At 48.9% G+C, this 27726-nt stretch overlaps 9 protein-coding genes across 10 annotated transcripts; 5 read left to right on the top strand and 4 right to left on the bottom strand.

The window, feature by feature from the left end:
• Window positions 1–3250: 3250 nt before the first annotated feature.
• On the bottom strand, window positions 3251–4888 carry E1B28_001662 (uncharacterized protein). 2 transcript variants are annotated; one of them, XM_043147615.1, is made up of 9 exons: window positions 4722–4888; window positions 4656–4666; window positions 4466–4593; window positions 4311–4401; window positions 4219–4260; window positions 4133–4167; window positions 3938–4029; window positions 3725–3874; window positions 3251–3670 (listed from the first exon to the last, which is right to left on the bottom strand). In XM_043147615.1, the coding sequence occupies exons 1-9, from the start codon at window positions 4749–4751 to the stop codon at window positions 3446–3448; spliced, it is 804 nt and encodes a 267-aa protein (XP_043016325.1). In that variant the 5' UTR covers window positions 4752–4888; the 3' UTR covers window positions 3251–3445. The 2 variants fall into 2 exon arrangements, with proteins under 2 accessions (XP_043016325.1, XP_043016326.1); XM_043147616.1 differs by having other exon boundaries at window positions 4466–4666.
• Window positions 4889–5399: 511 nt separating this feature from the next.
• E1B28_001661 (uncharacterized protein) lies at window positions 5400–7835 on the top strand (the record flags this gene model as incomplete). The annotated part of the gene is made up of 4 exons (XM_043147614.1): window positions 5400–6455; window positions 6518–6852; window positions 6908–7234; window positions 7308–7835. Exons 1-4 carry the CDS (start codon window positions 5462–5464, stop codon window positions 7833–7835), a joined length of 2184 nt encoding a protein of 727 aa, XP_043016324.1. The 5' UTR covers window positions 5400–5461.
• A 539-nt stretch (window positions 7836–8374) lies between these two features.
• On the bottom strand, window positions 8375–8831 carry E1B28_001660 (uncharacterized protein; the record flags this gene model as incomplete). The annotated part of the gene is made up of 2 exons (XM_043147613.1): window positions 8375–8505; window positions 8561–8831. 2 exons carry the CDS (start codon window positions 8829–8831, stop codon window positions 8375–8377), a joined length of 402 nt encoding a protein of 133 aa, XP_043016323.1.
• A 924-nt stretch (window positions 8832–9755) lies between these two features.
• Window positions 9756–13375, top strand: E1B28_001659 (uncharacterized protein; the record flags this gene model as incomplete). The annotated part of the gene is made up of 12 exons (XM_043147612.1): window positions 9756–10098; window positions 10538–10683; window positions 10792–10896; window positions 10953–11018; window positions 11077–11130; window positions 11189–11319; window positions 11374–11404; window positions 11459–11568; window positions 11617–11965; window positions 12020–12061; window positions 12117–12575; window positions 12637–13375. The coding sequence occupies 12 exons, from the start codon at window positions 9756–9758 to the stop codon at window positions 12652–12654; spliced, it is 1854 nt and encodes a 617-aa protein (XP_043016322.1). The 3' UTR covers window positions 12655–13375.
• A 454-nt stretch (window positions 13376–13829) lies between these two features.
• E1B28_001658 (uncharacterized protein) lies at window positions 13830–16884 on the bottom strand (the record flags this gene model as incomplete). Its single annotated transcript, XM_043147611.1, has 13 exons — window positions 13830–13855; window positions 13913–13988; window positions 14054–14162; window positions 14222–14408; window positions 14468–14531; window positions 14592–14700; window positions 14759–15501; window positions 15568–15845; window positions 15899–16067; window positions 16121–16189; window positions 16245–16417; window positions 16479–16652; window positions 16713–16884. 13 exons carry the CDS (start codon window positions 16882–16884, stop codon window positions 13830–13832), a joined length of 2349 nt encoding a protein of 782 aa, XP_043016321.1.
• E1B28_001657 (uncharacterized protein) lies at window positions 16803–21097 on the top strand. Its single transcript, XM_043147610.1, has 2 exons — window positions 16803–18732; window positions 18786–21097. Exons 1-2 carry the CDS (start codon window positions 17813–17815, stop codon window positions 19915–19917), a joined length of 2052 nt encoding a protein of 683 aa, XP_043016320.1. The 5' UTR covers window positions 16803–17812; the 3' UTR covers window positions 19918–21097.
• E1B28_001656 (uncharacterized protein) lies at window positions 20153–21611 on the bottom strand (the record flags this gene model as incomplete). The annotated part of the gene is made up of 4 exons (XM_043147609.1): window positions 20153–21109; window positions 21174–21322; window positions 21375–21441; window positions 21501–21611. 4 exons carry the CDS (start codon window positions 21609–21611, stop codon window positions 20153–20155), a joined length of 1284 nt encoding a protein of 427 aa, XP_043016319.1.
• A 370-nt stretch (window positions 21612–21981) lies between these two features.
• On the top strand, window positions 21982–22332 carry E1B28_001655 (uncharacterized protein; the record flags this gene model as incomplete). The annotated part of the gene is made up of 1 exon (XM_043147608.1): window positions 21982–22332. The coding sequence occupies one exon, from the start codon at window positions 21982–21984 to the stop codon at window positions 22330–22332; it is 351 nt and encodes a 116-aa protein (XP_043016318.1).
• Window positions 22333–23122: 790 nt separating this feature from the next.
• E1B28_001654 (uncharacterized protein) lies at window positions 23123–27072 on the top strand. The gene is made up of 2 exons (XM_043147607.1): window positions 23123–24639; window positions 24696–27072. Exons 1-2 carry the CDS (start codon window positions 23215–23217, stop codon window positions 26697–26699), a joined length of 3429 nt encoding a protein of 1142 aa, XP_043016317.1. The 5' UTR covers window positions 23123–23214; the 3' UTR covers window positions 26700–27072.
• The last annotated feature ends 654 nt before the right edge of the window (window positions 27073–27726 follow it).

Raw genomic sequence — 27726 nt, 5'->3', positions numbered from 1 at the left:
GATACCTTGACATCGGTAATTCCGTGAATCCTCTCGTACATCTGAATAGGGCCAAGTTTCCAGTGGATGATTTTGATTGCTCCTTGGTTAGGACACGCTGGGACACCCCCTCCCTGCAAATAGGCCTGGACGAAAGCCTCAAGCCTCAAGGCCTCAGGTCTCAGGTCTCAGTCCCCGAATGAAGCCAGCACCGTGACACCAGATCCCATTCCCCGAATTAATGTATCCACCAGAGATACGATAGGAGTGGGCGGTCTCCAAAATATTCATTTGGCGGTTCTTGAGAGAAAACCGGCCACTCAAAGTTCAGCGGAAGCCGGGAACGGTCGGTCCGATTCAGAACTACCGGCCACATCTCAACCTACGCTCTAGCCAGAGGCTTTTCAGGCTTTTAGCTTGTCCTGGTATGCTATAAGGCTTTTGACGGGGCTTCTTCATCTTAAACTTGGAACAGTATGAGGCTCAATGTCTTGGGAACACGAGGGTGAACTTCACTGGAGAACCCGTTTTACCGCCTTCAAGGACCATATTCGTTTCAGTGGCGTCCAATACCTATTTCAAATCAAATGACTCTGAGCCTCACCATCCCCGTTCTTAGTTCCGCCGACAGAGTCCAATATTCATCTACTATCCGTATTCCTGGTAAAGTTTACCGGTTTACTGTGGAGTCTTCGCTCACAGCTAGGGTTTTAGACAATCTACACTGTAGCATTGGCTCATCTTGAGTAACCACAGTCATAATATGTTCGTTGTGCTTGAAAGTGAATCAAGTAAGTCGTTGACCGACATTCACACGAAATGAACATCATGTTCTACTGACTCCGCAGTCACTAGTAGATGGATTTCGAGTTCTCAAAGCCTCACCTATTGGCATGATGTTTCCAATCTTGGACCACTTTTATCTATCACTGTGGGAGAAGATTGTGTTTCCATGCTCGACTGAACCACACGATAACGGTGACGGTGTTGACAAGTCCTCTCGATGATCCCCCGTATCCCACGAGGAACCCGTTTCTACGCCTCCCCTTACACGCGTTCACCTGCAGCTCAAAGTCAACCCTGAATACGACCACGGATTTGGGAGTCTTCCACAAGGCTCTGCATGATAATTCTTCCGTGTCACATATGTATCACAATTCACCTCTCCAGCCACCTCCCAAGCGCCGTCACGTAGGGAACGATAGTTCCCCAGCATCCTTGGAAGGATGTAAATCCCTAATAATAATAATAATACGCTCGACCCCCGGTATACTCAACGACGGTCATATGCTCTGCGGTGTTTTGCTCGCCTTGACCACCAATTACATCCACCCCATCGACACCCGCTGAAGTAGTAACAATCAACCCGCATGATCCTCCCGTCAAACACAAGTGTCCAGGCTAAGAAGCACTAATTCCTCCGACTACGGGCATGAGAACGAAGGGTGCGTTTTGAAGTGGCGCCTTCAGCTTGCGAAGGAATGGAACGTCAGGAAATATCAGAAAGAGAGGAGAGTATTAGACCTGACGTCGATGATGTTGTCAGCACGGTACTACTCAATCAGGACTGGAATAGCTTTCGTACACACCCTTCAGGAAATCTACCTCTTTCTCCACACATCTATCCCCGCAGCTTGGCATGTCAATTTTCTTCCCGCCCATGACCTTGCGATGTCTCCTTTGCCCTTGCCGTCGGACACTGTGACTTCATACGGAATGAAGGCGACAGGTAATCGGTAAGCGTCAAATTTCGGGGGGTCGGATTTTCTTTCGCTTGTGGCTCATACATATAATTTCTCAGTACTGCACGGCTCGCAATCTTAGCATGGTATCACGCCATCTTGAATTCATCAGACTCGAGTTTTGTGTCCCCGAGAGCGGATATGGTGTTGATACATAAGTAGGCGCTTGCCAATTACAAAATCATTATTTGTATCCTTGCAAGCGTCCCGTGTAGTGATTTACGACTGTCCCGCATTTTATAGCCATGGCAGGTAATATTGAAAACTCAATACTCCATGACCTCCCGGGCCCTTCAGCCCTGAAAAATCGTTGAACAAGCTAGCATTCGACCCCTAAGACATGGAATTTACACCCAATAAGGTTCAGCAACGAGTTGAAAGGGGGTATTGAGCATCCATACACGTCGAAGCTTGTCCTTGACTTGTAAGTTGGGTCCGGGTTTGCTCCCTGTGATAAAAAAATAAGTTTCGGCGGAGTGACTGTCCTTCGGCTTTTGAAGGTCAATTTTTGTGTGAGATCGTCGAAGAGCTTGAGTGTGGAATAAAGCAAGTGACGCTTTGAGCTAGAGTACCTCACAATAACGATTCGAGAAGGCCGTGAAGCAGAGCTGTAAACCAAGATTGAACTTTGAGTGACCTCGAATTCAAATCGGGAGAACTGTGAAGACATTAGAAGGTTATACAAGGCTCGTTCCGAAGCCTCCGTAGAAAGGAATCCGCATGTAAGGGGGCGACGAAACCTGTTTGTAGGTTGCCTCGACCCGTACAATATATTCTTCGGGGGCCTAACTTGATATATGTAGTCTCCGAGTCGGACAATTCATCTCGATGGCAACTTTGTTTGAATGTTCTGGTTACCTCGGTGACAGAGTGGTGACTCGGAGTCGGTCTAACTGAATCTGGGAGGTGGTGGATGCAGGTAAGATATCCGAAGAGCGTGGACACAGATGACCATCATACTGTATTTATTCAAGTCGATCAATGAGCTAGTGATCTTGAAGTAAGCATGTTCATCTCCTTGGCGTGTCCTACTCGGTGTTCACAACGCCCAGTGCGCTAATTGGAGTCAACGGGAAGAACCAATCCGAAGTCGCACAGTTGGCATCAAAATCATGCGCCTCGAAGGTGGTCAGAGCTGAACCAATCATCGGGCTTCGGAAGCGTGCCCAAGCGGTATTTAAATTAGGATTGATCTGTGGTGTGCTTTGCCCGTATATTCCACCCTTGAATGATCGGCGGAAACGTCTAGTTGCTTTGGCTCTAGGGCCTGCGAAAAATGACCAAACCGGCGATCTGGAGATTGTCTCTGTTCCTTATCTCCTGACTTCACTTCGTAGAAGATCTATTTTGACCAAGGGGAGTCGAGGGGGATCGACATTGACTGAACAATTGATACGAATCCATTAACGATGACCACCTGCTCGTAAACGTGAAGAAGGTTCGTGCGAGGGAGCGGAGTCATGTAACATCGATATCGAATTCATCCTCGTGCGTGTATAGTGCCGAACCCACGCAAGCGACGACTGCGTCGGTGCCGTCGCCACGAAGGGCCCACTGATTCTTCACCAATCACGATGGGTCCACTCGTGAGTATGCTTACTACATTTATTAGCAATCAAGAACTAAATTCACGAAATGATGTTAGCTGAATCCATGACCATATCATTATACATTGAAAGGAACGCTTGCTCTCTGTCGCGTTGTACCACTGTGCATCAGTTAAGTTAACCGGGGGACCGCTTTTTCAACGCCGCGAACCGCTTCGCTAGAGCACCGAAATCATCCTCGTACGATGGTGGAGGTTCAGTTGTCGTTGGCTTTGAGCTGGACTGGGACTTTCCCTCAGCCTCGTCCTCTGTGGGTGGGATATCCGGCAATTTCGGCGTGGGAGGCTTGGTTTCGGGAAGCTTGATATTTTCCTCGTCCGTATCTTCTTCACCATCAACCTCCTGCAGATGTGTTATGATGGCCTGGGAGCATACTGATAAAGCTGGGAAGCCTACCTTCACATCACCCTCTCCTCCAGAACCGCCACCTTTTCCACTATGTGTAGGGGCAGAGGTGTAGTTGATACTGTAGGCCTTTGCGATCTCGGTCATATAGGCATCTACAAGCTCGGAGGAGGGGGTGACGATTTCTAATTTCCGAGCTACCTAGGTGGTTGTATTGATCAATGGCAAAGGAAAGCGAGAAAAAAGGGACAAATTCAAACGTACGCGTTCACTGACGCCTTCTTGACTTTCCATCACTTTCAAACTAAAGTCACGACCATATTTGTGCATGAGAATGTCACGCAGTATGTGAAGTTCTGAAAACGCCGGATCAGAGAGGTAGAGATGGGGGTTGGAAATTGTTCATGAGCCCGGCGAGGACGGGAAACAAAAAGAATACTGGTGAGTAACACTACATACCTTTGAGTTCTGTCCGCGGTGCTGCGAATATTATCCTGTTACGTCGGTTAGTGGAGGAGCGAAAGAGAATCGAAGGGTTTTCTTACGAACAAACTCCCTCAGCAACGCCTGGGTCTGGTTCTCGGGCGCTGATTTCTTCGTTTTCAACCCACACCTTCATTCAGTCGTGTGAACTCACTTCTGATCCAAGACGCCAAACCTAGCCAGCAAAAGTTCACAGTACAGTTCCAGGAGTTCCAGAAGTTCCACATGAACGTCTTCATTGATTACTAGCGATAAAAGGAGAACGACAAGGTTATCGTCAAGTGTTGAAACCTTCGGACGAGGACGTACATCCCTCAACTTTAACCTTAGCGGTCTCGATCTTTGCTCTCTCTATCAACGACGCAATATCTCTCCTGGCCGCCTTCGCCTGAGCTTCTTTCTTCTGTTGCAAAGTTCTGAGGCGTTGCACGGAGAGGCTGGTTGAGAAGATTCGGATCCGCGTTATCATCTAGTCTCGCAAGGGCGTTGAAGTAAATACCGAAGTTGGACCTAAGACGTTGAAATAAAAATGCATTCGTATAAGAAAGAAGACGGAAGTTTCTACCTTTGCCTTTGCTGAGTTCCATGGGGGCATTCTCAACGTATACCGTATTGGCGGATGGTCGATGTCGATGAGGGACACCGGCAGGCCCGATCAGCCCGACTCGACGGCAATTATTTCGCACGCCTCCATACCGGCCCAGTCGTTACGCGTGACGGGGCCAAGCAAACTACCCTATCGAGACATGAAATACCTGAGAAAAATTGTGGCGGTTACAGGTACAGGTCTTGTGGTGGCGCTACCACTGTTCACATGGAAGCCTACATACTACTCATCACTCGGATTCACTGATTTATCGGGGATCTACTACTACAAAGGACCAAATTGGCTCTCAACGGTGATACATTCGTAGGAACGTTTCGCGTTGTCTTTTGATTTTAGTCATGAACCTGGTGTCCTTGGTGATGGTCACCTGGAAAGGGTAAATGATCCTGAGCGTGCGCCCGCGGAGGAGAGTAGCCGCCTTCCGACAACGTTTCTACCTCAGATACTGGACGAGAGGGTAGAATGACCAAAGTAAATATCCTTTGAAATACGCTGTACCATTACGAGGGATTGCTTTTGCTTTTGCTGCAAATGATAATTTCACTTCCATGACTATGACGGAAGTAACTTTGCACTCGGCGCAGATGTGATTACCTACTATATGGTTGCCGTTGATGCGTTTGTGTGACTCTGCTTATTCTGCTTCTCTCCTTTGACGTCCTCCTCCTCATCCCGCTCACCGTCCCTCAAGGCCTCACATGCGCCAGTCGTTACATCTTTCCATCGACCCTTCCCCATTCTTGTCTGTTTTCAACCCCTCCCCAGACTCCGGCTCACCTTCATCATCATCTCGACTAAGCACAGATACCAGCCCAACAAGCAGCTATTCCGATATCATATGTTCCGTGCTATGCATGTACGATTTTCAGACAGATGATCCCATTCATCTGTCTTTTCGAAAGAACGAGATTCTCGATATCGTTAGGACAGAGCCAACGGGCTGGTGGGCAGCTATGAAAAAGGGTGGGGACTCTGATACAGTTGGGTGGATACCTGAGGCGTTCGTTGAGCCTCTGTCAGAGGAAATGGCAGATCGTTTAATGAGCGTCCGTCCTGAACTGCGGATTTACGAGTATGAGGCCGAACAGTTGTACAACACCGCCCCGACCTCTCGTATTCCCCTTTATGAAGACCACGTTCCCCGGAAAAATCGAAATCAAGGGGGATATGAGACCGACCCTCAGAGTCAAACCAGTGCATGGGGCCCCCGGAGACATAGTACTGTTACCCCTTCTCCAGCGACCCCTCAACCAACCCCACCACGCCAGCATCTCCCCGTCGGACTTCCGAAGAGAAGTCCTTCCCTTTGTAGAAACAAACTCACCCCTCCAACCCCCAGAGATTCCGAAATATTCATAACGCCCGCGTCGACAACCCCGGTAGACCCAGAATCATCTCGAAGGAAACCACCCCGGCTTCTTCCCCTTCAGGAGACTCAGTACTGTTCAGATACATCCAAGTCTCCTGATTCAGCTTCAAAAAGGTCTGACGAGAAGATTAAAAAGCTGACAGGAAGCGATGCAGCTCTCGTACATTACAACACCGTGCTCATGCAAGCCAATATGCCATGGTACCTGAAGCCCAGATATGGTAACGAATTGGACACCGATAACGATGGAAAAGTCCTTAGAGGGTCGAAGCGTGCACTCGTCGAGAAGTTGGTCTGGGAGTTTCCAGTGAAAGACCCAAAAAGTAAGTTCCATCGTTTCCCCTCCCTATGCCAGCATTCGTTCATATATGTCTTCTCTCTAAAGGGGCAGCGGAGGATACAGCGTACCGAAGAGTGTTCCTCACAACTTTCAGAACATTTATGACCGCAAATGACCTATTTGAGATGCTAGTCGATCATTTCTGCACAGACCCTCCTTCGGAGCTGACTGAAGCAGAATTTGAGGACTGGAAGGAAAAGAATCTCCACTCGAGACAATCCATGGTTCTCACGATTTTTTCAATGTGGTTAGAGGAAAGTAGAATGTTGGAAGAGGAGCCCCAGATTGCGACACCCCTAACCGCCTTCCTCAACCATATCAAATCCCCTAACCCTCTTGCTTCTCAAGGTCAGCGCATCGTCGAGTCGATAAAACGACTGGTAAGTATTTCACCTTCAACCGGGATTACAACCACTCAATGTAATGTCATTTTAGACCTTCACTACTCCGTCCAACAACCTCCCGCCATTATCCAGCAAAGGCAACAAGAGGAGGAAGGATCCCAAGAACGATCTACTTCGCTTGGAATACGCAGATGTTGCCGAACAGCTTTGCTTGTTGGAGTTCAACCACTACTCCAAGATTACCCCGCAGGAGTGTATACGATATGCGAAGACTCAAACAGGCAAACCAGTCGAGCATCTCGGCACATTCTGTTCAACACACAATAAGATTGCGGCTTGGGTGACGACCAGTGTATTGGATAGCACCGTTCTAGCGAGGCGGGCAGATACGGTGGACTTTTGGATCAAGGTTGCCGAGGTCGGTAAAACAACTCCTGAAAATCAGTGACTGGTACTGAAGTATATTTTTTCTTCCCGTTACCCGCTTATAGAAATGCCGCTCTTTGAACAACTTTGCTTCGATGAGCGCTATCATCAACGCCCTCTCAAGCACCGTCATTGCTCGCCTTCACCTTACATGGGCTCATGTCAACAAGAAACACACATTGGACAGTCTCACCAAACAGAACGAACCGACAGGCCACTTCGCCGTTTATCGTAACCTTCAGCTCAACGCGGACGGTCCTTGTGTGCCATTTGTTGGGATGTACTTGAACGACATTGTTCATATCAAGGATCAATACTCGGACGAAAAAGATCCCGATGTGGACCCCAGGCAGTGGAAGATCTCCTATACTCAGCGGCAACGGTGGTACGAAGTCGCCAAGATCATGCTTAGATCACAATCTAAGCCTTACAAGTTTGCGGAGAATAAAGCGACGATGGAATTTATTAATCGAGCAACGGCGACGTTTCCCAAGGATTGGCAGGCCAAGTTCTGGGCAAAGAGTCAAGTGGTGCAACATTCGGAAATCGCAAATGCTGATATCAGACGAGGTTTGGAAGCCGCCGGATTTTAGTAATGATCTTTCATGCTTTTTCTGTTTTATATTGTCATGAATCTTTTCATCATTTTTCGGTTTTTATGTACTAGGTTGTCACGTCCGTTTGGACACGGGGACGTAAGTTGCGTATCTAACGAAACCTTCAACGAACATCCACCTATCCGCTGTATTTCTCGAACTTTATAGCTTATGTGTATCATCTATAGTGTACAGTCTATCTTTCCTTGGCATTGCTTCCCAGTTATCTTACACACTCGCCCACCCGCTTCTTTCTTTCGATTCAATCTTCCCCAAGAGCAATGAACGGTGTATATCCCACTTTACATGTCTGCGAAGACAAGTATCCAGTAAGTCCATGCATAGGTGAGGCCAAGTCAAGTGTTATTATATTACATGTAGGAAGGGATGGAAAGACAGAATGCGGAGGCTAAAGGTCCACTGTATAAACGGAACCAAAGGTACGATAGATGCACGAAAGAAGCAGGAATACGAATGCGCGCGGGTGGGAAGCAGCCAGAGGAGGGTGGATAGACCAGTACCGACATCCAAAGTAATCAGCAGTTGCACGCGTCGCCTTGGCCTTGCGCTGAGGTATTCTTGTTCAAATCCACTCCTCCACTCTTTGCGGGGGCACCTCGTGCTGCACCTGCTCTTGGTGGTGGTGCAGTAAGAGGAAGTTTCTTGGCTGGTAGGGAGGTGAGTGCTTAATGATCAGCTAGATGTTCAAGGTCGGAACATACCTATATCGGTGAATATATCATTCACACCTTCACCCGTTTTCGCACTCGTCTCTCCCCACATTAACCCCTCTTCCTCTGCGTACTTCTTGGCTTCCTCCTCTGTGACCTGTCGTCTGGCAGCCAGATCAGATTTGTTGCCGCAGAGTGCAATGACTATGGAAGGATCTGCTTGACGTTGGAGTTCACGAATCCAGTTCCGTGCTTTCTCGAGAGAGGCGGTTTGGGTTATGTCGTATACCACAACAGCACAATTGGCGTTTCGGTAGTACATTGGTGCCTGAAAACATCACAAGAATGAATACCGGTGATAAGGATGGTATGCGGGTGTGAAACGCGAGGAGCACATACTAATGACTGGAGACGGGAAGAACGTCAGTACCTCGGCCGTAGGTACACTAACATCATGACACACCTTATATCGCTCTTGTCCTGCAGTATCCCTGATAGACACAGATATGCCTAGAGTAAGTTTACCAGATCAGCGACACGTTCGAGTACACACCATATCTCGAACTTGACAGTAGTATTATCATCTAATGTAACCGTTTGCGTCAGAAAAGCGGCTGCAGGGAATAGGTAAGTCTCATTAAAGGGTAGATACGAGAAGATAGTGTCATTCTGACCGCCAATTGTGCTTTCCCGGTAGTCGTCAAATTGATCTTTCACAAAGCGAAGAACGAGACTGTTATAAAAGTATGAATGAAGGTTGGAATGGACATTCTCGAAGCAGAATTCACCTTGATTTGCCAACAGCAGACTCTCCTACAAAGAACGACGGGGATAAATTTTGAGTAATTCAGGGAGAAATGTAAGGAACTTGCCCAAGAGAACGAGCTTGAACTGGAATTGTTTGGGTTGGGCCATGGTGGTGGTCAATATGCTAGTCGTCACTGAGGCTGTATAGTGGGGTGACTGCGGCAAAACTCGGCAACACCCGGATCCGATTTTTCAGCAACTCATGGCCACTCCGTCGTCTGCTTCCGGACCACCATCCCTCATCGTCAACCTTTTTGTTCTTGCTGGGAAAACTTTCCCCCTACATTTTTCCATTTAAGTTGAGCTCGGTGGCTTGAAAATCTCTCAGCGCTCTTTCCTGCTCAACCGCGATATACACCCAGAATTTTTTTCTCTGACTGGGACCCAAAAAGGACACGTCACTGAGTACAATATCCGGAAGGAGCATAAAAAGTTAGCCATGAATCGTCATCATCCATACGGAGGCGGAGGCTACGATGGCCAACGAGGTGGCTCATTTTCAGGTCCAGGTCCTGAAAGGCACCACAGAGGTGGTGGACGTGGTAGAGGAAACTTCGGAAGAGGTCGCGGAGGGGGTGGTGGTGGAAGTGGTGGAGGGGGTTATGGCCAGAGCACCGGCGGGGGTGCAAGTTACGACGGAAATATGAGCTACAGCGCTTATGATCAACCCCAAGAGGACATGAATGGCTACAACTCTAACTATGATTCGTCCAACTCATATTATCAGAACCTCGGTGGTTCTTCTCAATACGGTTACAATCAGGGCTACGGAAAACAGGAAGGTGGGCTTGAATCATAAGATTTGAAGACTTGTTAGCCACAGGAGGAGCTCTGTTTCATTCCCCACCACGCACACTACGATCTAGCCAGCCACGATATTCGTGAGGATTCCCCAGTTCAGTTGCACACCGCGTGGTTGAAATCCTTTCGTCTATCACCACTGAGCTTCCCCCGTGAGCGAAAACGGGTGTTATTGGTGAGGTGGTCAAGCCAGGCAGGCGGCATTTGTCATGCCCCCCTTATTGGCGACATCGTCCATCAGTCTATTCGCTAGTGAAATCAATCAGATATCACTTGAAGTTTTTGCGTTTTGGGAGCTGAGTCCCTTTGAAGATGAGGATGATGAGAATTCAGAGCCCTCGCGTGGATATGCTACGTCTTCCAATTCAATCTTCTGCTTCGTCTTGGCGTCATTCTCACTTTACTTGCAATTCTGTATAGATGATACTGTTTTCGAAGAGGATAGTCTAGGGCGCATACGTCGGCCTGTTCGTAAAGATCGAGATGACAAAGTACATGACTCAATAATTGAGCAGCGTATTCAACGGGAGCGTCCCTGCAGAACACTCTTCATTCGTAACATTAAGGCAAGTTAATCTTCCGGATTTGAGGTTCTTGAACGTTCGACCACGCTTGTTTCCATTTTCTGCTATAAGTGCCTCCCATTGATAGTCAGGCTAATCCGATATCCATAGTATGAGACCAACAGTAGTGACGTGCGGCGACTGTTTGAAGAGCATGGTGATATCAAAACATTCTTCGATCTCATATCAACACGAGGCATGGTCTTCGTTACTTATGTGAGTAGGATCTCTTGAATGTTGAGACGCAAATTCAATGTTAGCATTTTCTTTAGTATGACCTACGGGCTGCAGAGCGCGCTAGAGAGCGGTTACAGGGCTCCGAAATCAGTGGTCGGCCCGTGAGGACTTATCCCGTGGTTGGGAACATTCATCTGAAATTTGAAACTGTCTTTTTAGATTGATGTACATTACTCTTTACCTCGGGACGATCGGGGGGAAGACAAGAATAGTGTGAGCTAGTCCGCAGGTCCCTGTTTTGAGGCTACTCATTGATCCCTCCTATCAGCAGTTACAAGGGTGTTTACAAGTCACCCTCAGAAACTCCCCCTCGGGGCAAATGATTGACGACAATGAGGTTCGTCGAAAATTCCAACAATTCGGTGATGTGAAGTCGGTACAACCAGTTGGAGAACGTATCGAGTGAGTCCATTGCACGGGCATCATCGAACACTATGTCTAACATTTCTCTTTTAGTTCTCGTTATGTTGAATTCTATGATACACGAGTCAGTCTTTATTGATGATGTGCCCTTGCAATATCGTATTGACTCATGAACCAGGCGTGTGACGACGCATATGACCGATTAAGACACCAGAGTCTTCAAGATGGGGTTATGGATATCTCATTCGCCTGGGATGTAAATGACGGAGGCGCTCAAGGCTCGCATCGGTGAGTTGGTTCTCGTGTATCTATATAACCGCTCATTATATTTCACAGGCCCAATAATTGGGAGGAAGGTGGCAGACGAGGAGGTCGTGGAGGGGGTGGTCGTGGTCGCGGTGGTGGGCGTGGAGGTCGTGGAGGAGGGGGTGGGAACCGCGGTGGGCCTGACGACGACTATGAACGTAAAGATACTTTTGGGCGAGAACGCGGTGGCGGAAGAGGTGGCCGCGGTGGTGGTGGTGGTGGTGGTGCAGGACGCTATGAGGACGACTGGAGCAACCGCAAAGATAACTTTAATGACCGATATGAAGGCCCTCGATTCGGTCCGAATTCCAACAATTTTGGGACCAATACAGCAGGACCTACATTCAACCCGCCTCCGCCGGCCCCGTTGCAACCACAAGTACGTTTCTTTTGAATGTATATGATGTTTGATTATCTAACCTTAGTGGTATAGTCTTCTGATGACAGACTGGAACAAGCGAAGAAGGTCCAACAGGTGAGGAATCATCACACGAGTCGTCTTCTTCAAATTGATGGTTGTCATCACCTAGCTTCTGGCTGCTTTGAAACAGCCTGCATCCAATGCACCCCCAGTACCTCCTCCCGGCTCCGCGCCACTTCCACCGATTCCTGGTGTGCCCCCTCAAATGACTCAATCCCTTGCCGCAACTCCTATGCACAATCCCTATTATCCTCCTCCAGGACCAGGAGGACACCAGCCACCATATCTTGCTCCCAACATGTACGGTCCACCACCCGGACAATCATCAAACACCACTCAGACCGGTGCAGCCCCGCCACCGATCGTCTCACCGCCTCCTCCTGCGGTACTAAATGCACTTCCGCCCAATGTTCTTGCGTTGCTACAATCTGCGCAGCAGCAACAGCAACCTGGAGGTGGCCCACCACCTGGGATGCCATATTCTATGCCTTCGCCCATGATGGGGACACCACCTCCAGGAGCGGGAGCACCAGGGAATGCTTCATATCAGCAACTAATGGCAATGATGGTGAACTTTTCTTTGTTGTTGTTTCCCATAGTCTCCCATCACTCATGTCCCTGTTTTACAGCAGAACAAGCGTCCGTAAGAGCTTGTGAAAACAGAGTCAGGACTCCTACGGCGGCAGAGTTGACGAATAGTCGGAGCGTACACTGGTAGATATAATTGCATTATACCTACAAATGCTCACAAGACGATTTTCCATTTCATTCATTCCCTCTCTTTGTTCGTTCTGGAGAATACATGTGCTCCACTTCGTTTCCTAGTTGCTCCTCTGATATTCTTATTTTTCTTATTTTCCTGATTTTCATTGCCCCCTTCTCTACTATACTATTACCATGATATACTGTAAGATATTGTGTAGTCAGCTGTCGGTTGGTTTCTTCTTACAGCTGAGGACAATTCGGAATGTAGCCTCTACTTTTCATGATTGGTGATCTCTATTTTTTTTACTGAACTCGCAACGATGCAATTACTAATGCTGAAATCTCCAGAAGCATGTTCAAGGGTACGCCCTCGCGGTTGCAAAGATCCCCCACAGCACGACATGAACATTTAAATACCCGAAAGCACTAAACTTGCTACATGACGAGGTAATGGATAGCTCGCGCTGTACTTTCGGGGAGACATGCAGTTGGAGACAGGTCGATATGGATTCGGCCAAACCCGACCAAACTTCAGAAGCTTTGAAGCCTGGCCGAGCACATCACTACTTGGTACGGTGCACCGACGGCTGGTACATCGTCAATCTGAGCGTGTACATGCGCTGGCGCATATAAAGTAGGCACGTTTTTACATGTACGTCAGGCCCTTCGGAACCTTACGGGGTCCAGAGAAGGATTTAAACTCTAATAATAATGTGCGGAATGGAACAGATGAAGTGGAGTCCTGGAGCCAGGACTATGAGTTTGGTGATTAACCATTATCTACATCCTGAGTAGGCACGTCGTTAATAATGTACATCAGGTCCCAGGGTTCCACTGGGTCCGAAGAGGATTTAAATAAATCCCTAATACTACATGTCTCATCATCCAATGCTCACCGGTTTTGTTGTACATCATTACCAAACCCTCAGAATGACAAGCCTAAGCTCAAGCTCAAAATTTCGAACCTAATGCCACAGTAGTACAGCTGAACAATTTCTTGGCAGACTACATAGTACCAATCAGATGTTGGTGGCTACTTTGGAAAGTACAGAGATACAACATAATCACTGAGGAAGAAAATCGAAGACACGCTCATCCAGACAATACTACGTGCGCGTCATAGGGGCACAACCGGGGGACGTTCTACGTCTCGACCGTCAGATGTGAATCATCGATGACCTGTGGAGGAAAGGCACTCACTGTTAACCTTGCAGCCGGTGAACGACTTGGGGTTGTCCTGGCTATTGTTAGGGTTGTACGGGCTCGTATAGGTATTCTGCCATTGAAATAAATATTGATGCACGAGAGCCTACGCATCGCAGCCTGAGGAAACTAGCTCACCTGAGCGAAGAGCACACTTGCGACTCCTGCCTTATCCCCATATCTCTCCTCGTCGCGGCCATGCGTGACTCTGATGTCGATTTGTTCGTCTCGGGTCAAGATGAGGAAGCTGCGTGTTCTCATGCGTTAGCTGCACTATACGACCATCCATAGACATATTGAACTTACGGAACTACAAACTTCTGACCGAAAGTACCGGTATCTAGCTTGATTGAGTTGGATGTGAATACTACTTTCTGATAGATGTTCTGGTTGACTGTAGGGTCAGTGACAATCGTAGCATTGTTGCTAGTAATCTCAACGGCGGCCCAGTCCGTCTTGAAAGTGAGAAGGGCCGGCGTTGTGAGAAGGGGACCTAGAAAAGGACAATATGTTAACGTATGTCGAGCAGTACAGCCATGTATGTGCGCTCACGGATATGGAAGGTGTTTGGATTAGTTTCAGGGTTCTCTTGGTTGACATTGCTCACAAACCGTTCCTGCAGAAAGAAGCGAATGGGTACCACTTCAAGCTTTTTGTGGTAGACAAGCAGACATACCCCAGCGACATTGAGGACTATGTTGCCCTGCTTATCGCCCGACACTCTCCCATCACGACCATGCGTGACCTGGATGTCGAAGAGTGCGCCATTGTTGGCGACGAAGAATCTACGGCGTGCAAAGCATCAGGAATTATATGACCAGTATACCGATGCAGGTTACATACGGAATGGTCCGAGAGACGAACCGGTTTGAGTGTTCTTGACCGAATGAGATTAATCTTGTGTCGACATGTGTACCCGCATATTCGCCATTCTTTTCGGCAGCGGGGTCTTTCATGACTGCGGCGCCTGTGCTCTGAATCCTCACCTTAGCCCAGTCAGTATTGATGGTGACCGAGCAAGGTACAAAGTCGTCGAGGTCGAAACCGAAATGCCCATGACGGAGAAGCGCGTCCAGCTCTGCATCAGTGAGTTTCGAGGGTGTAACCTCCTGCTGCCAGAACACGTGGGTCTGGTCAACAATATCAGTGCTCCCATCTGGCCTCTTCACAGTTATCTTGCCGGTTGACGAATCCGAACTGACGATCTCCGTGACCTCCTTCGCCCCGCTTGTCATCACGTTCCAGAACTCAATTTTGAGATCGTTGGCAACATTGCGAGAAGGGATCCAGAACGTTGAACCATCGCTAAACTCGGCCAGATACTCCATATGTCGGGAATGGGCAGTGTCACCACTAATCATGCGGCCACATTTGACTTCACGCGACTGTCGCAGGCGGCGAACAGGCTCCTGTCGAACTTCAATGCTGTCAATGCCGGTACCACTCAGAGCCGACAACGAGATGGGACCATGCTGAAGTCGACTGAGTTCTTGATCAGTGATCTTCTGCGCAATATTTGCTTTCAAGGACGTCTTCCCGAATTTGGAGGCAACGATGACGAAAGTTCTTACACGGCCATAAGTAATCTGGTAAAGAACACATAATGGCACGATATTAGTAGTGGTAGAAAGACTCGAATACATCATCCTGACCTGATGGTCTCTCATGTGCTCGAGCAGGCGCGTTGGCATGTGTACTAGCCAGTCTGGCTGCACTTCTTTGAAGGTATCAGGAATAGCCTTTTCCAGCAGCGGCGTATATACAGGTTGAGGGCATTCGAAAGACGTAGACGTTTTGGTTATGTCGACGCGACGTACACCAGCAGGACTAGGCTCTCCGGTCGTCGGAACATCGCGAAACATGCGTTCAGAGTCGGCAGTGAGAACGCGGAAGGACTTGATCTTGAATTGGAATGTCGTAGGGTGTGAGGCTGCAAGAGGATATCAGTAAGGGGAGGCCAGGGATAGGCATTTGAAAGCTTACTGGAAGCCGCGTTGGGATCATTTCTCAGCTTCTCGACAGCCTCACGATATTGAAGCAACTTCTGCGCGTAGTATGTCTCTGCGCGGGATGGGTCTCCGACATTCAGGCAGAGTACGGCAGGCTGCTTGAATCTGACGGGTTTCTCTTCATCTTCCGGAGGGACGATGATCTTTAAGATGTTCGGACTCTCAATGACGCTGCCTCCTGGCCCAGAGAAAATACGGCTGTTCGCGCCGTGCTGGACCATCCCGCGTTTGGTGAGGAAGATTCCTTCACCTTCGACGCGGTATCCTAATGAACATTCAGTTTAGTGGAATGGCTTCACTGTGATCCAAACGCTCCTAACCTTCGTTGTCTTGTATTTCGCTTTGGTTACAGATCCGTCCGCACCCAGTACTGCATCGCCAACGCCGAGAGCAACTATGTCGAAGACTCCACCGCGCCAGTCAGACCCAATCTCGGAAACTGCTCCGAGGTAACCTTGGGGATCGTACTTCTGATGTCTCACAGACTCGATACCTATCGCGGAGCTCATGTCATTCACATATCTAAATATATTACCGTCACGCCTGCAACGCACCTGTGATCGCTGCATCGGCGACGACACCAGCAGCAACGCCAGCGAGAATCGGGGCAGCGGCACCGCCTGTACCTGCAATGAGCGCACCTGCTCCTAACACCGCTAACGTGCGGGTAGCAGCCTCCTCGGAATGGACAAACTCTTCCGTCTCACCCAGAGCAAGATGAATAAGACCTGTAGCGTCAAGCGTTACCACACCGCAAGTTATAACCAAGAGAATTCACGCAGCTGCACCTTTGACATGACCGACGATGGGTATGTTGTCGGCCAGTTCAGATATTTGTTGGCCGGGATGATGTTCCCATGCATCAAGGAAGTCTTCCTGAGTCTTCTTCGCTCCAGCTGTGTCGCCAGTAACGGCTTGCCACAGTGATTTGAGCTGAGAGATGAAGGGAATGGTACTCATTGTGAAGTACAAAGGAGGCGCAGTTGTTGTATACTCGTCCTATGCCTTGCTTACTGCAGGTTTTATACGAACTCCGGCATCTTCAGAGAGCATTCCAAGCCGACAGGGACAATGACTGAGTACAAGCTATATAGAAGATATAGTGGCAGATGACCTTCGAACAGTCTCACTAGAAGCTAGCGGCGATCATACCATCAGGACTTCAGCTTGGAAGCACTTGAAAGAAGACATTCTTGCTGTCAGGGAAATCAAAGATGACCTTTGTTGGGCAGACCTATTCCATAAGAAAGTCCAGACGTGGATTAACGGGTCGCATACGTTACATCGGGCACCTACTATAGCTTTGAGGGTGGGTTCTTTGTACGTCAATAGCCCACCTTACGAGCAAGGTTCTCCGCCGCCGACCCTCCTCCGCAGCTCGTCGGGACCCTCCTTCCGACCCATTCGGCCGACAGAAGTATCACCTTATCATACCTCCTCAAAATCGACTTTCAGTCAGGTCCGCCATATCGCCACGACCGTCATATGGAAGACGACGATTTGCGCTCGATATGGACAATGTGTAACTGCCAGTGAACAACCAAGCGAAGAGACATAATCCAGTCAGGAAGCAGAGAAGAACTGAGCATGTCGAAGAGAATCGAGAGGGAAACACTAATGGCATGTCCAAGTTGGAGCTACACGGGAGCAGCATGGCGACGAAGTCAAGGTTAAGGCCGAAGAAAAGTGAAGCTCGAAGCGAGGCTAACAAAGGCCGTTGAAGTTGACGAGACGCAGTCAAGGACGTCTTGGTCAAGAAGACGGCGACTGGTGCACAAGTCCTTCAGAACCTGGTTTCCCGCCTGCAGGAACTGTGACGCTTTGGAGGTGGACCACAAGAATGCCTGGTTAGTTGAGCACGTGATAAAGAGAGACATGTGGTGTTATAATGGACGAAACATGGCCTATGACGCATTGCTGCAATACCACCATGTCCGCCCCTCCAGCAGACCCTGTTACTACTCTCGAGAATGCAAATGGGACGACAGAAACGAGTTCAACAACACTTCCTCATGCCAAACTTTCAGCCATTCATCGGTTCAAATCTCTAACAACTAGTGGGTTCGGGTCTTCCGACGCTTCCCCAGGCTTTCCTCCTGCATCATGGTCGCTCTCTCAATCCCCAGATAGCGGCTCAGGCGCGAGTAACTGGTCTAGTGAGGTGGAGAAGTGGAAACTAGACCTTGAGCGATGGAAGGAGCAGATGAAGAATGGTTTATCTGGTTTCACGATACCTACGGCAAAACAGCCTTCGGTTGCAAACGATATTGAAGAAGAAGCCAGCACGACAGACTCAAAAGGAAAAGGAAAGGCTAATGTCCCACCTTCTCCCGATGGTTCTGGCGATGTCGGCACAAAGGATGCACCTGAGCCGTCGACGTTGGCCATGAGAATCAAAGCCTTGATCGATGAAAATTTTACTTTCGCTTCAACCTCGAAAAGTTCAAGCACTGGTAGCCACAGTGAACCCTCCACTCCTGGACCTAGTAACTCTACTACCTCTGAAGTCAAGGGCACATTGACCCCAAAACCAGAAGGGAGCGCGGACAGTAATCGCTCCATGTTCGGTATCGCAGACTCAAAACTCGCAAGGCTGCTGTCATCGGAATCAATGATGAATGGAGGGATCGAGAATGGAAAGGAGAGTGTCTGGGCCATCCTGGACCGGATGAGGTACAGGAAGAACTCAAAAGGGAAGGAAAGGGATGACGATCCACCCGATGGGGTTCAAGAGGACGGAATCATGTTCTACACCCCTCTCCAGCCAACCACCGAACTATCTCCGGAAATAGCAGAATCTGTTCTAGAGTAGGTCCCATCAACTTTCAAGTTAACACGAAACCTAATGACCTTCATCGAAGGGACGATGACAGCACTTCATACTATTCCGCTGTTTCGCCTCCAACGTCGCCACCCGACAAAGCTTCAGAGCTCAATAATCCACCGAGCGAACGGAGCACACCACAATCCAAAACCAAGCGCGTATTTCAACCTTCCGCAACTACACTTTCTGTTCAATGTACTTGGTGGGGATATCGTCTCTTCATACCTCCTCCAGTTATGGCACAATTGTCCAACACCCATATCGCCGCCGCTAAACGTGGCGCTATGATCACCGCGGCTCTCAAATGGCTCGTAGATAAGGCCCCGCTCATGATGATTCCACCACAACTCCGTCCAGCCATGTTGTTGTTAAAGGGTTTTTCGCCGTATCTCGGGTATATTGGCGCATTCGTCGCTTGGTCCTGGGGTAGGGTTGAGTCCAAGGATACTGGTAATGGAGTAGTATTGACTGCTACATGGCTCCTTCCCATTGCAATTTTGCCTGCGTCGTGGGATTTCAACGTCCACGGAGTACCGGTTCAATCCACTGCGGATAACGTGTCAGGGGGCGAAGCCACGTCCACTAAGGAATCGGGTGGTGGTATCTCGACTGCCAACAGGGCTGCCTTTACTTCACCTGCCACTGTTAGAGACGCGAAAGCAAACCCACCCTCCCAAACGACGAATAATAGTGACAGTCCTACTAGACCGTTGAACACGTCGAACAAGGACAGTAAGGCAAGTGCCCCAGCGAGGGACAATATCGCTCGTCCCGTTGCAATCAAGAGGGCAGAATCTTCCATCAACCGGACGGCTCCAAGCTCATCCTTGGCGAGCGCAGGAGGGGAGACCAAGGATATGTCTTCATTCCGAAAGGCGGTCAGTCGAAAAGATACCGCTTCGAGTGACGCCAAGCCGACTTCTACAAGCGCTGTCCAACAATCGCGTATGGAAGGTTCTACCCGTTCATCATCCTTCGCAAGATCGGTCCTACGTAGAGCCACAACGTCGGGCGATGCCAGGCCAGGAATTACTGCAATTTCAACCAATGGGAAGGGAAGGACATCGAACACTTCTATTCCTTCGCCGAGGTCCTTGAGCAGAAGAGCCACTACTTCTGCTGATGAACCTTCTAACGATGACAAGGTGAAAAACGAAAGGAAGGATTGAGCTGATTGGTATCTATTGAGTTTAGTTGATGCAGAATCTTGAATCATGTTCTTGTACTTTGGCTCGAATCAATGTAACTTTATAAAAGCCAATGGGTTATCATTTCTTATGATTATGGTTTCAACAAAGTCAACATTGATTGAAGGCCGCAATAGATAGATGATAAGAAGCAACATTCGTTGAAATACACTGTCAAAAACAAGAAAACGATACTAGCAGTAGAGAACACGAGCGACTATCGGCCAATGTCCAATCCACTCCCCTGTGTTGGCCACTGAGGTCTATTGGTAATGGGAGGAGCTGGTGAAGGTTGATTCCATAGACTCAAGCCTGTTGATGGGGGTGGTGGGTGAACGCCTCCAATGCCGGTAACACCTCCACGAGTTGGAGGAGCCCCCATCCAGCCGCCTCGTTGAGGAGGAATACTCGACCCTAACCGTCTACCTTGTGCGCCTGCTCCCATCCGCATGCCTGGAAGGTCGACCGCCCGTTGTAACGGTGCCCCACCAGATACAGCAGGTAATTGTTGAGGACCTCCACCTCCTCCGCCGACAAGAACAGAGCTGTAAGTCGGTTGTTGTTGCTGATTGGATACAGGTCCCCTAACAATTCCGTCCCAATACGAGCCCATATTACCAGGTTGTTGTGGTCCTCCTAAACCCTTTTCCACCCAATGATCCCCACTTCCATAACTCTGTTCACTTCCTCTTCTCCGGTGTTTGTCCAAAGACAATATTGGATGCCGTTCACACTCCATACGTCTAAACTCGGCTGCCATATCAATACCCGCAGACGATATTGCCTCTGGGTCGATGCCTAACGCCTTTCGCAGCTCATTATTCTCCTCCTCCAGCCTGGCTATCTCATGTTCCCGGTCCACTTGCCAATCAGACGAGAGTCCAGTTTCGGAATACTCGTCGTCGTCACTAGTCAATCGCCTCTCGAGCGATTCAATGAGAAAAACCAGTTCTCCTGGATCCAAGTATCCTGAGTTATCCGAATCCGGCGGGTCAAGGTTTTCCTCGCCGGACGTTGAACGAATGAAGTTTCGGAGGTAGAGTAAAAGTCTGTGAAGGGATTTGGGCATGTTGATGGCGGATGTAAAGTCGGATGAGAGGTCTTGTGTATCGCGAGCCAGGAGAAGGGTTTCGTAGTGTCGTGTGAGTGTCAGTTCGTGTTGCTGAGCAGCCAACTGTGCAATGTCAGAAGCAGTACATTAGCGAACTAGTAACCACAAACCAGTGTTGGGTACGCACTGTGTGATTCCGAAACTTGGTCATAATCGTCTCAAGAGTTCCTTCGTACTCTTTCAGCAGCAAACTCAGCTGTTTATTCTCGTGGAGTAAGGCCTGGTTTTCGATGAGCATTTGAGCATTTGAACGTTCCAGTTCAGAATCGAACGCCTCTACGGAATTGTCAGTATTTCTTTTTTTGCCCGGACTAGCGGATGGAAGTACCTTTGGTGATGTCGGTGTTGAAACGTCGCAGATTAAACCCAGCACTACTGATTTGAGCGGATTCATTCTGAAAACAGAGACCCGATTGTCATAAAGGCAATATCAAAAAAGTCATTCTAGGCTGACCTTCAGAACACTTGATTGTGATTGGAGTGTTTTCGTTATTTTATAATTATGAGCGAGCTGATCGCTCAACTCGTTGATAAGATGCCATACCCGAACCAACTCGTTGTCCATAATATTTCTGGGGAGATTCTGGCAGAGAACGGACGCGTTCCAATCGTGTTTCAATGATAGACAAGCTGGCACTGTAGGTGCAGCTGTGACAGATTGTGACTTGACACCCATTACCTGCTTGGACCCACTTGGACCCACTCTCAACGCTTTTGTTTGAACATTCAAACTCCTTTCTAAGTTTTACCCATCAACTACATATTTGCCCTGCTGTCTTACTCATCCAGTGATGAAACATGAATAAAAGTAGCTCAGAAGTCGGAGACCGTACAGGATCCATGCGCTTTGTGTCAGGAGACAGACCATTCGTCTGGCAGGAGCAGACTCGCGTTGTCGGATGTGCAAATTGTTAACAAGGCTTTGAAGGTGAATAATGTACATGGATCCAGTCTCTTCTGAGCCTCCTGTTATAGATCTCCGTCAATATATCCTCTCTGCAGCTTCAGATCAAGTTCAGATTGATTCTGTTGATACCACAAATGTGTGTCCCAAAACTACGAGCATAAAGGGAAAGCCAGCTTCATACTCAACTCTAACAGGAACGTTTGCAGTCCAACCTTCGGAATTCCACCCAAACTTCAAAACGAAATCCAGCGGCGAAGGAGAAGAGCCACATCAATCTTCCACAAACGTAACAGACCTCTGGTGTCTTAATTTCCATGAGGACAACCAAGAGGCCTTGACATGTTCGTGGGACATACTAGGAAGAGGTCAAGAAAGTTGAGAACATGATCATGTATTTTCTCTCGCTGATGGATGTCGTGAACAGATGCGGGCAAGAAGAGAAATATTCTTTATTTTTGTTATTTAGGGCAGGTCTATGTACACCAAACAAGTAAATAAACCCTATATTAGGGTTAGCGGCCCAAACCGGCCAAAAAAAGAGCCTGCCTAGCCAGAGTGGCCATAGCAGGACAGGAAAATATTGAGACGGTGCATGAGCCGAAGCCCATACAAACCGCAGAGACCCTCTGTATGGACAAGGTCGCCGTGCTATGAAGGATTTCCACGGCCCACAAACCGCGGTACTTGAAGGGGCTTATGCCATCAAGGTAAGTATGAGTTGTCATCTTCTCCTCCTCCCGCTTTTATACTCCCTTGAGTGTGCACGGACCATTACAATCACGGGAGACGGAGGCGTGCCTCTGGGCTGATCGGTTTGTATGCCTGCGACAGAAGGTGTCGAGCACAATATGCAACAGGTCGATGGCTGTCGAACTAAGATATATAGTCTTGATGATCGGAAATGGTGTGAAGGTAAGTGGTTATACCTTTTGGTCACCTTCATCAACAAGCTTTCAGAATGATCCCTTATAATCGTGGGAGCACTCTGTCCCACGATCCTGGTTATTGTAACGTATTTTAACTAGATTAGAATTTAGAGAAGAGACACAGCTCTCTAGACCTTACCAAAGAAAGGTTGGCTATCTTGGTATCTAGAGCTCTAGTTCGTGTTCACAGCACTGCCGAGCGCTCAAATAGCCGCTGACCACGTGGATCATTGTTGCATCATCCAGACGTCCAGACGTCGACAGTCCACTCAGCGCTACCGTGGTCAGGCTCCCCCGCTGCTACGGCCAGCACCCTCCAATCATTTTCCAGCACGATGTCTTTTAAGGCCGTTCTGTATGCCTACATTCTCGGTGGCTTTACATTCATTCCTCTCGTCATGGTGCTTATGGCATGGTTTGCCTGGCATACGGCGGTCCCTGTTCAGGAAGTACAAGCGAAGAACGCCAAAGAGAAGGTCATTGAAGGCGAAAACGAACCGCAGGAAGATCTTAAACAACAGTCGGTATCATCGGATGTGAACGACATACCAAAGACACGCAAGGGTTGGCTCACAGTTCGGCGAACGTTCGAAGAGCCGGCCTTTGACGGTGGATATGTCAATCTCATGCGCTCTTTCTTGGATGCCCGTTCGAAGGATCCCAAACGTTCGCGACCCAAAGATATGTGGTTTGTTGCATTGAAAGGGAGGATTTTATATCTATACGAAGACGAAGGTATGACGGACTGTGAGGCTGTGATTCAACTGGGTAGTCATGATGTGGTCATTTACCCGGAGGATTTATTGGACGGAGAGCTGTTCACAAGGAGAAACGCTATCTGTTTGAAGCCGAAGTCTAAATCTAAGGAGGAGACGGCCATGCCTAGTCTTTCTAGGGAGATGAAGATGGGAGATACAGAAGCTAATGCTGCTGCCAATGTAGAGAAGATCACCATACCAAACCCTCATCTCAACTCGAGAAAACGAGGGGAGGAGAATGAGAGGAGGATTGAGCTGGAGAAGGATAAAATTGTCGCAGCGAGAGAGGAAGCACTGGAACCCAGCACCCCATGGTTTATATTCGTCCGATCACCCTACGAGATGGAGGATTGGTACCTGGCGATGATACATGCCTCAGATAATCCTCCTCAAGAACCCCTCTTATCGCCCCTCCAACCAGTCTTCTTACCCTCGGACATGGATATACTCGTGTCAAAGTTGGACGAGCAACCCGACGTCATTCCCATGCGATGGTTCAACGCGCTCTTCGGACGCATACTCCTCAGCTTTTATCGAACGCAACACCTCGAGTCTTTCATCATTGGTCGACTTATGAAGAAAATATCGAAAGTGAAAAGGCCGGCCTTCCTTCCGTCAATCGTTGTCACAGAAGTCTCGGTGGGCAATCGAACTCCTTTGTTCAGCAAGCCCATGCTGAAGGAGTTGACCAAGGAAGGAGATGCATCAATAGAGGTGCATTTGCAGTACAAAGGGGAGGTTCGGATTACTATCGAAGCCACTGCACTCCTTACTCTACCTGGATGGGGAGGCCAGTATACGGTTAAGATCGCCCTGGCCGCTATCCTGAAGGAAATAGAGGGTAATATGTTGATCAAGGTCAAACGTCCGCCAAGCAATAGGATTTGGTACGCGTTCACGCAGACGCCAAAAATTGTTTTGGAGGTAGAGCCTATTGTCAGTGACAGGCAGATTACGTGGGGGATGATCTTGTCCACGATCGAATCCAAAATAAAGGAGATTGTGAGTGACCGCAACAATCTCGCTCTCTGTGCTCATATCACGTCTTGGTCATTCAGATACAAGAATCCGTGGTGTTGCCCAATATGGATGACATATCTTACTTCGAAAGCGCGGGGTACGAACACCGAGGTGGAATCTGGGCTGATGCAGCTCGAAATCTCAGAGCCACGCCCCAACCTGGCACATCTCAAGAGCCTATGAATCAGACTGGTTTGCAGGCGGAAACCACACCTGAGGTAAACGTTGTGTCGGAGCCCGGAGAGGTGGCTCCTCACCTCTCGAAATCTCCTACCACTGCATCCACTTCCTCCGAGCCTGTAACCATCAATGTCTCGTCTTCCGAAGACTCCAACGGGAAAAATAGACGGAAAACTTGGTTTTCTAGTGCGAGAGGATTGGATGTAAACGCTCTCGGGGATCCGTCGGAAGGTGCTGAGGATGATCGTGGTAGCATGTCTTCGAAGATGGAAGAGATGTTACCTCCTAGGCCACATTCTGCTCCTCAACGAGCAGAGTTGAGTGACGTCTTTGGCTCTGACGACCAGCAGCAAGAATCAAGCGACGGAGGATCTTTAGCCTCACACAAACAGAGGCCCGACCCTCCATCCGCTCAGAATGAGAAGAACGATACAGAGTCATTATCCTCGTCTGTCAACTCCACATCTAGCAGAAACCTCGACAACGGTCCCAAGCCTCTTACCCCCTCCAGTCCATCCTCATTCCTCACCGCTTTCAAAGCTAAAGCTGCTGATAAGCAAGCACTAAGTAATTCTGCCAAGGAAGCAATGAAAAAGTGGGGAATGAATTGGGGAAGTCTGAGGAAGGACACGCCCTCTTCTTCCGGCAGCGGTCAGACTGATGACTTGGCCGACCATGACTCGATGGGTATCGGGGTGTCCAGAACACGGACGACTAGCACTACCGGGAATACGAGCGACAGTGGAGCACAGAAATCGAGGGCGAGCTACGCAGATGTTAGGGCTGCTGTCGCTGAAAGGAGAGGGAGACAAGAAGGATCTAGCGGTAGCCAAGCGGACGTGGAGGATGATACTTATCTTACTACAGCGAATACACGAACGCGTTCGACGATGTCTCGGTCGCCTGGTCCTTCACGGAACTCGGCAGGGACAGGTCTCAATGAAGACAACTCGATCTCATCTGCACCTCCTGCCCTCACCACCCTACCGAGACGGTTATCCTCGGCATCGTCAGCTGGGCAACGACACATGAGTACTGTGGACAGAGAAGATCATCTTCAAGCAGTGCCAATATCACGGTCTTCAACTCAGAATAGTCAGCACAAGGACATAGGGACCGGACCGCCGCCTATATACTCTGTACAACCACAAGCAAGGACAATGTCCATTCCGGGTATACACTCGAGCCATAGAGGAGAAGTGATGTCCATGGGTTACGTTGCGCCTCCCCAACATCCCCCAACATTGACAGCGTCCTCATCGCCCGAAAGCAAAAGCAAAGTGTTGAGCTCCTTAGGCGGATCGGCCGGGATACAGAGTGTATATAAGCTATTCGGTAAAAATCAAGGGCCTCAACAGTCACAGAAGGAGATGGAAGATGCGATGGAACTACCTCCGCCTACACGTGGTACAGATGCACAAGGTGGAGGTAACAACGACCAGTTGGATTCTCCATCAGTGACGCCCACACCGAGCACCACGGCTACCATTGCGCTTCCCGCTACCCCACTGCGGAAGAAGACTCCACCGCCCCTCCCACCCCGCTCTTCTCCATCTTTACCTATCACTAGTTCAAGTACTGTTAGCCGTTCACCACCCCCTCCGTTGCCTCCACGAAATCGTATGGCTCACCGTTCGTCGTCTGAACTGTCGACCGCGACTGTTTCCATCTCCGCTGATACAAATGTGGGCTCCTTAATGACAACACCGATACCTTCGTCGTCGACCTCGGACGAGCAACCGTCGGCGGCGTCGGAGAAGTTGAAGTCGATTGCGAAGAGGGCGTCGTTAACTGGTCCAAAAGAGAAGGAGAGAGAAGATTTGTTGACACCGCCATCTGCATCTGTAGAGGTGTCGGGGTAACGGTTTGATCGTTTTTGTTTACATTCCACACACATCTTGAAGGAGAGTGTTTCATTGATTTGTTTGCCATGCTATACTCACTCGGGCACCACCACTGTAACATTGCATTTGTATTTTATGACATATCGTGATTGTTTTCCCTAGATGAATTGATGCAGAAAGGTAAGAAGGTATATCCGAGTTTTACGGGTGAGTAGGTTGTAGGCGATTGTGGGTCCAAAATCGACACTGACTCACGAGATATCCTTCAAACTCACCACCCTGGTCGGTACTTGCCATTCTGAGAGCATATTTACTGAGCCCCTTCCCGGCCGTCGAGCTCCAAAGCGGGGATGCCAATAGAAGAATCGCTCGCCTTCGCCTGTCAATCTGCCAGCTGATGAAACACGCCAAATCTACTAGTCGTCGACGTCACCCTTCCCGCACTGGTCTGTCACTTAGTCAAGTCGTTTATGTCTGTCCACGGCTCAGAGAAACACTTGTCTTGACTTTCGAAAACACGACGTTTGGGTCCCTTGATATCTTCGTTACCGTCGTCCCTCCGCACTCGATGGCTTGGGATATGACCCAGAATTAAACCTGCCAACCTCCAAATCTGTGCCGGGACACAAGGACTGTCGTCGGATCTCACCCGAACTTCTGCCTCAGTATGCGTCGCCTTGCCTGATAGCAGGAGCTTACTGTTTTTGAACTCGTTCAACTTGGCCCATAGACGTCGACTATTGAAGAATAAGGCTTCGTACGGTATCGTTTATGAAATCGCCTATATTCTACTCAAGGGCCATTCTTCCATACCGAGCGCCACAGTTTATCGTACATCCCAGCTGTGTGGCGGTGGCATCCATTTCTGTGGTACAGTCAGAAGGGTAAGTAATCATTAAGGGTCGTGGATACGGTGGTTGGGAAATTCGAGGGTACCTCATCCTTGCTTCATCGAAGTCGCGTGGAAGCATCGTGATTGTCGTATGTAAATTATTATGTTGTGTATGACCCTGTGGATTTCAACATTGCGACTGTTTCATTTAAC

This window comes from Marasmius oreades, chromosome 1, assembly GCF_018924745.1.
Source record: "Marasmius oreades isolate 03SP1 chromosome 1, whole genome shotgun sequence".
Lineage (NCBI taxonomy): Eukaryota > Fungi > Basidiomycota > Agaricomycetes > Agaricales > Marasmiaceae > Marasmius > Marasmius oreades.
This window is presented reverse-complemented; position numbering and strand designations above follow the sequence as displayed.

Excerpts from the sequence above, each read along its gene's own strand:
- E1B28_001662 (XM_043147615.1), bottom strand. The coding sequence starts at position 4,751 with ATGCCCCCATGGAACTCAGCAAAGGCAAAG. Across the intron at positions 4,402-4,465 it reads TAAGGTTAAAGTTGAGGGAT|TAATCAATGAAGACGTTCAT; the intron begins GTACGTCCTCGT and ends TTTTATCGCTAG. Across the intron at positions 4,030-4,132 it reads ACCGCGGACAGAACTCAAAG|AACTTCACATACTGCGTGAC; the intron begins GTATGTAGTGTT and ends CGGCGTTTTCAG.
- E1B28_001657 (XM_043147610.1), top strand. The coding sequence starts at position 17,813 with ATGGACGAAACATGGCCTATGACGCATTGCTGCAATACCACCATGTCC. Across the intron at positions 18,733-18,785 it reads ATAGCAGAATCTGTTCTAGA|GGACGATGACAGCACTTCAT; the intron begins GTAGGTCCCATC and ends CCTTCATCGAAG.
- E1B28_001654 (XM_043147607.1), top strand. The coding sequence starts at position 23,215 with ATGTCTTTTAAGGCCGTTCTGTATGCCTACATTCTCGGTGGCTTTACA. Across the intron at positions 24,640-24,695 it reads AATCCAAAATAAAGGAGATT|ATACAAGAATCCGTGGTGTT; the intron begins GTGAGTGACCGC and ends TTGGTCATTCAG.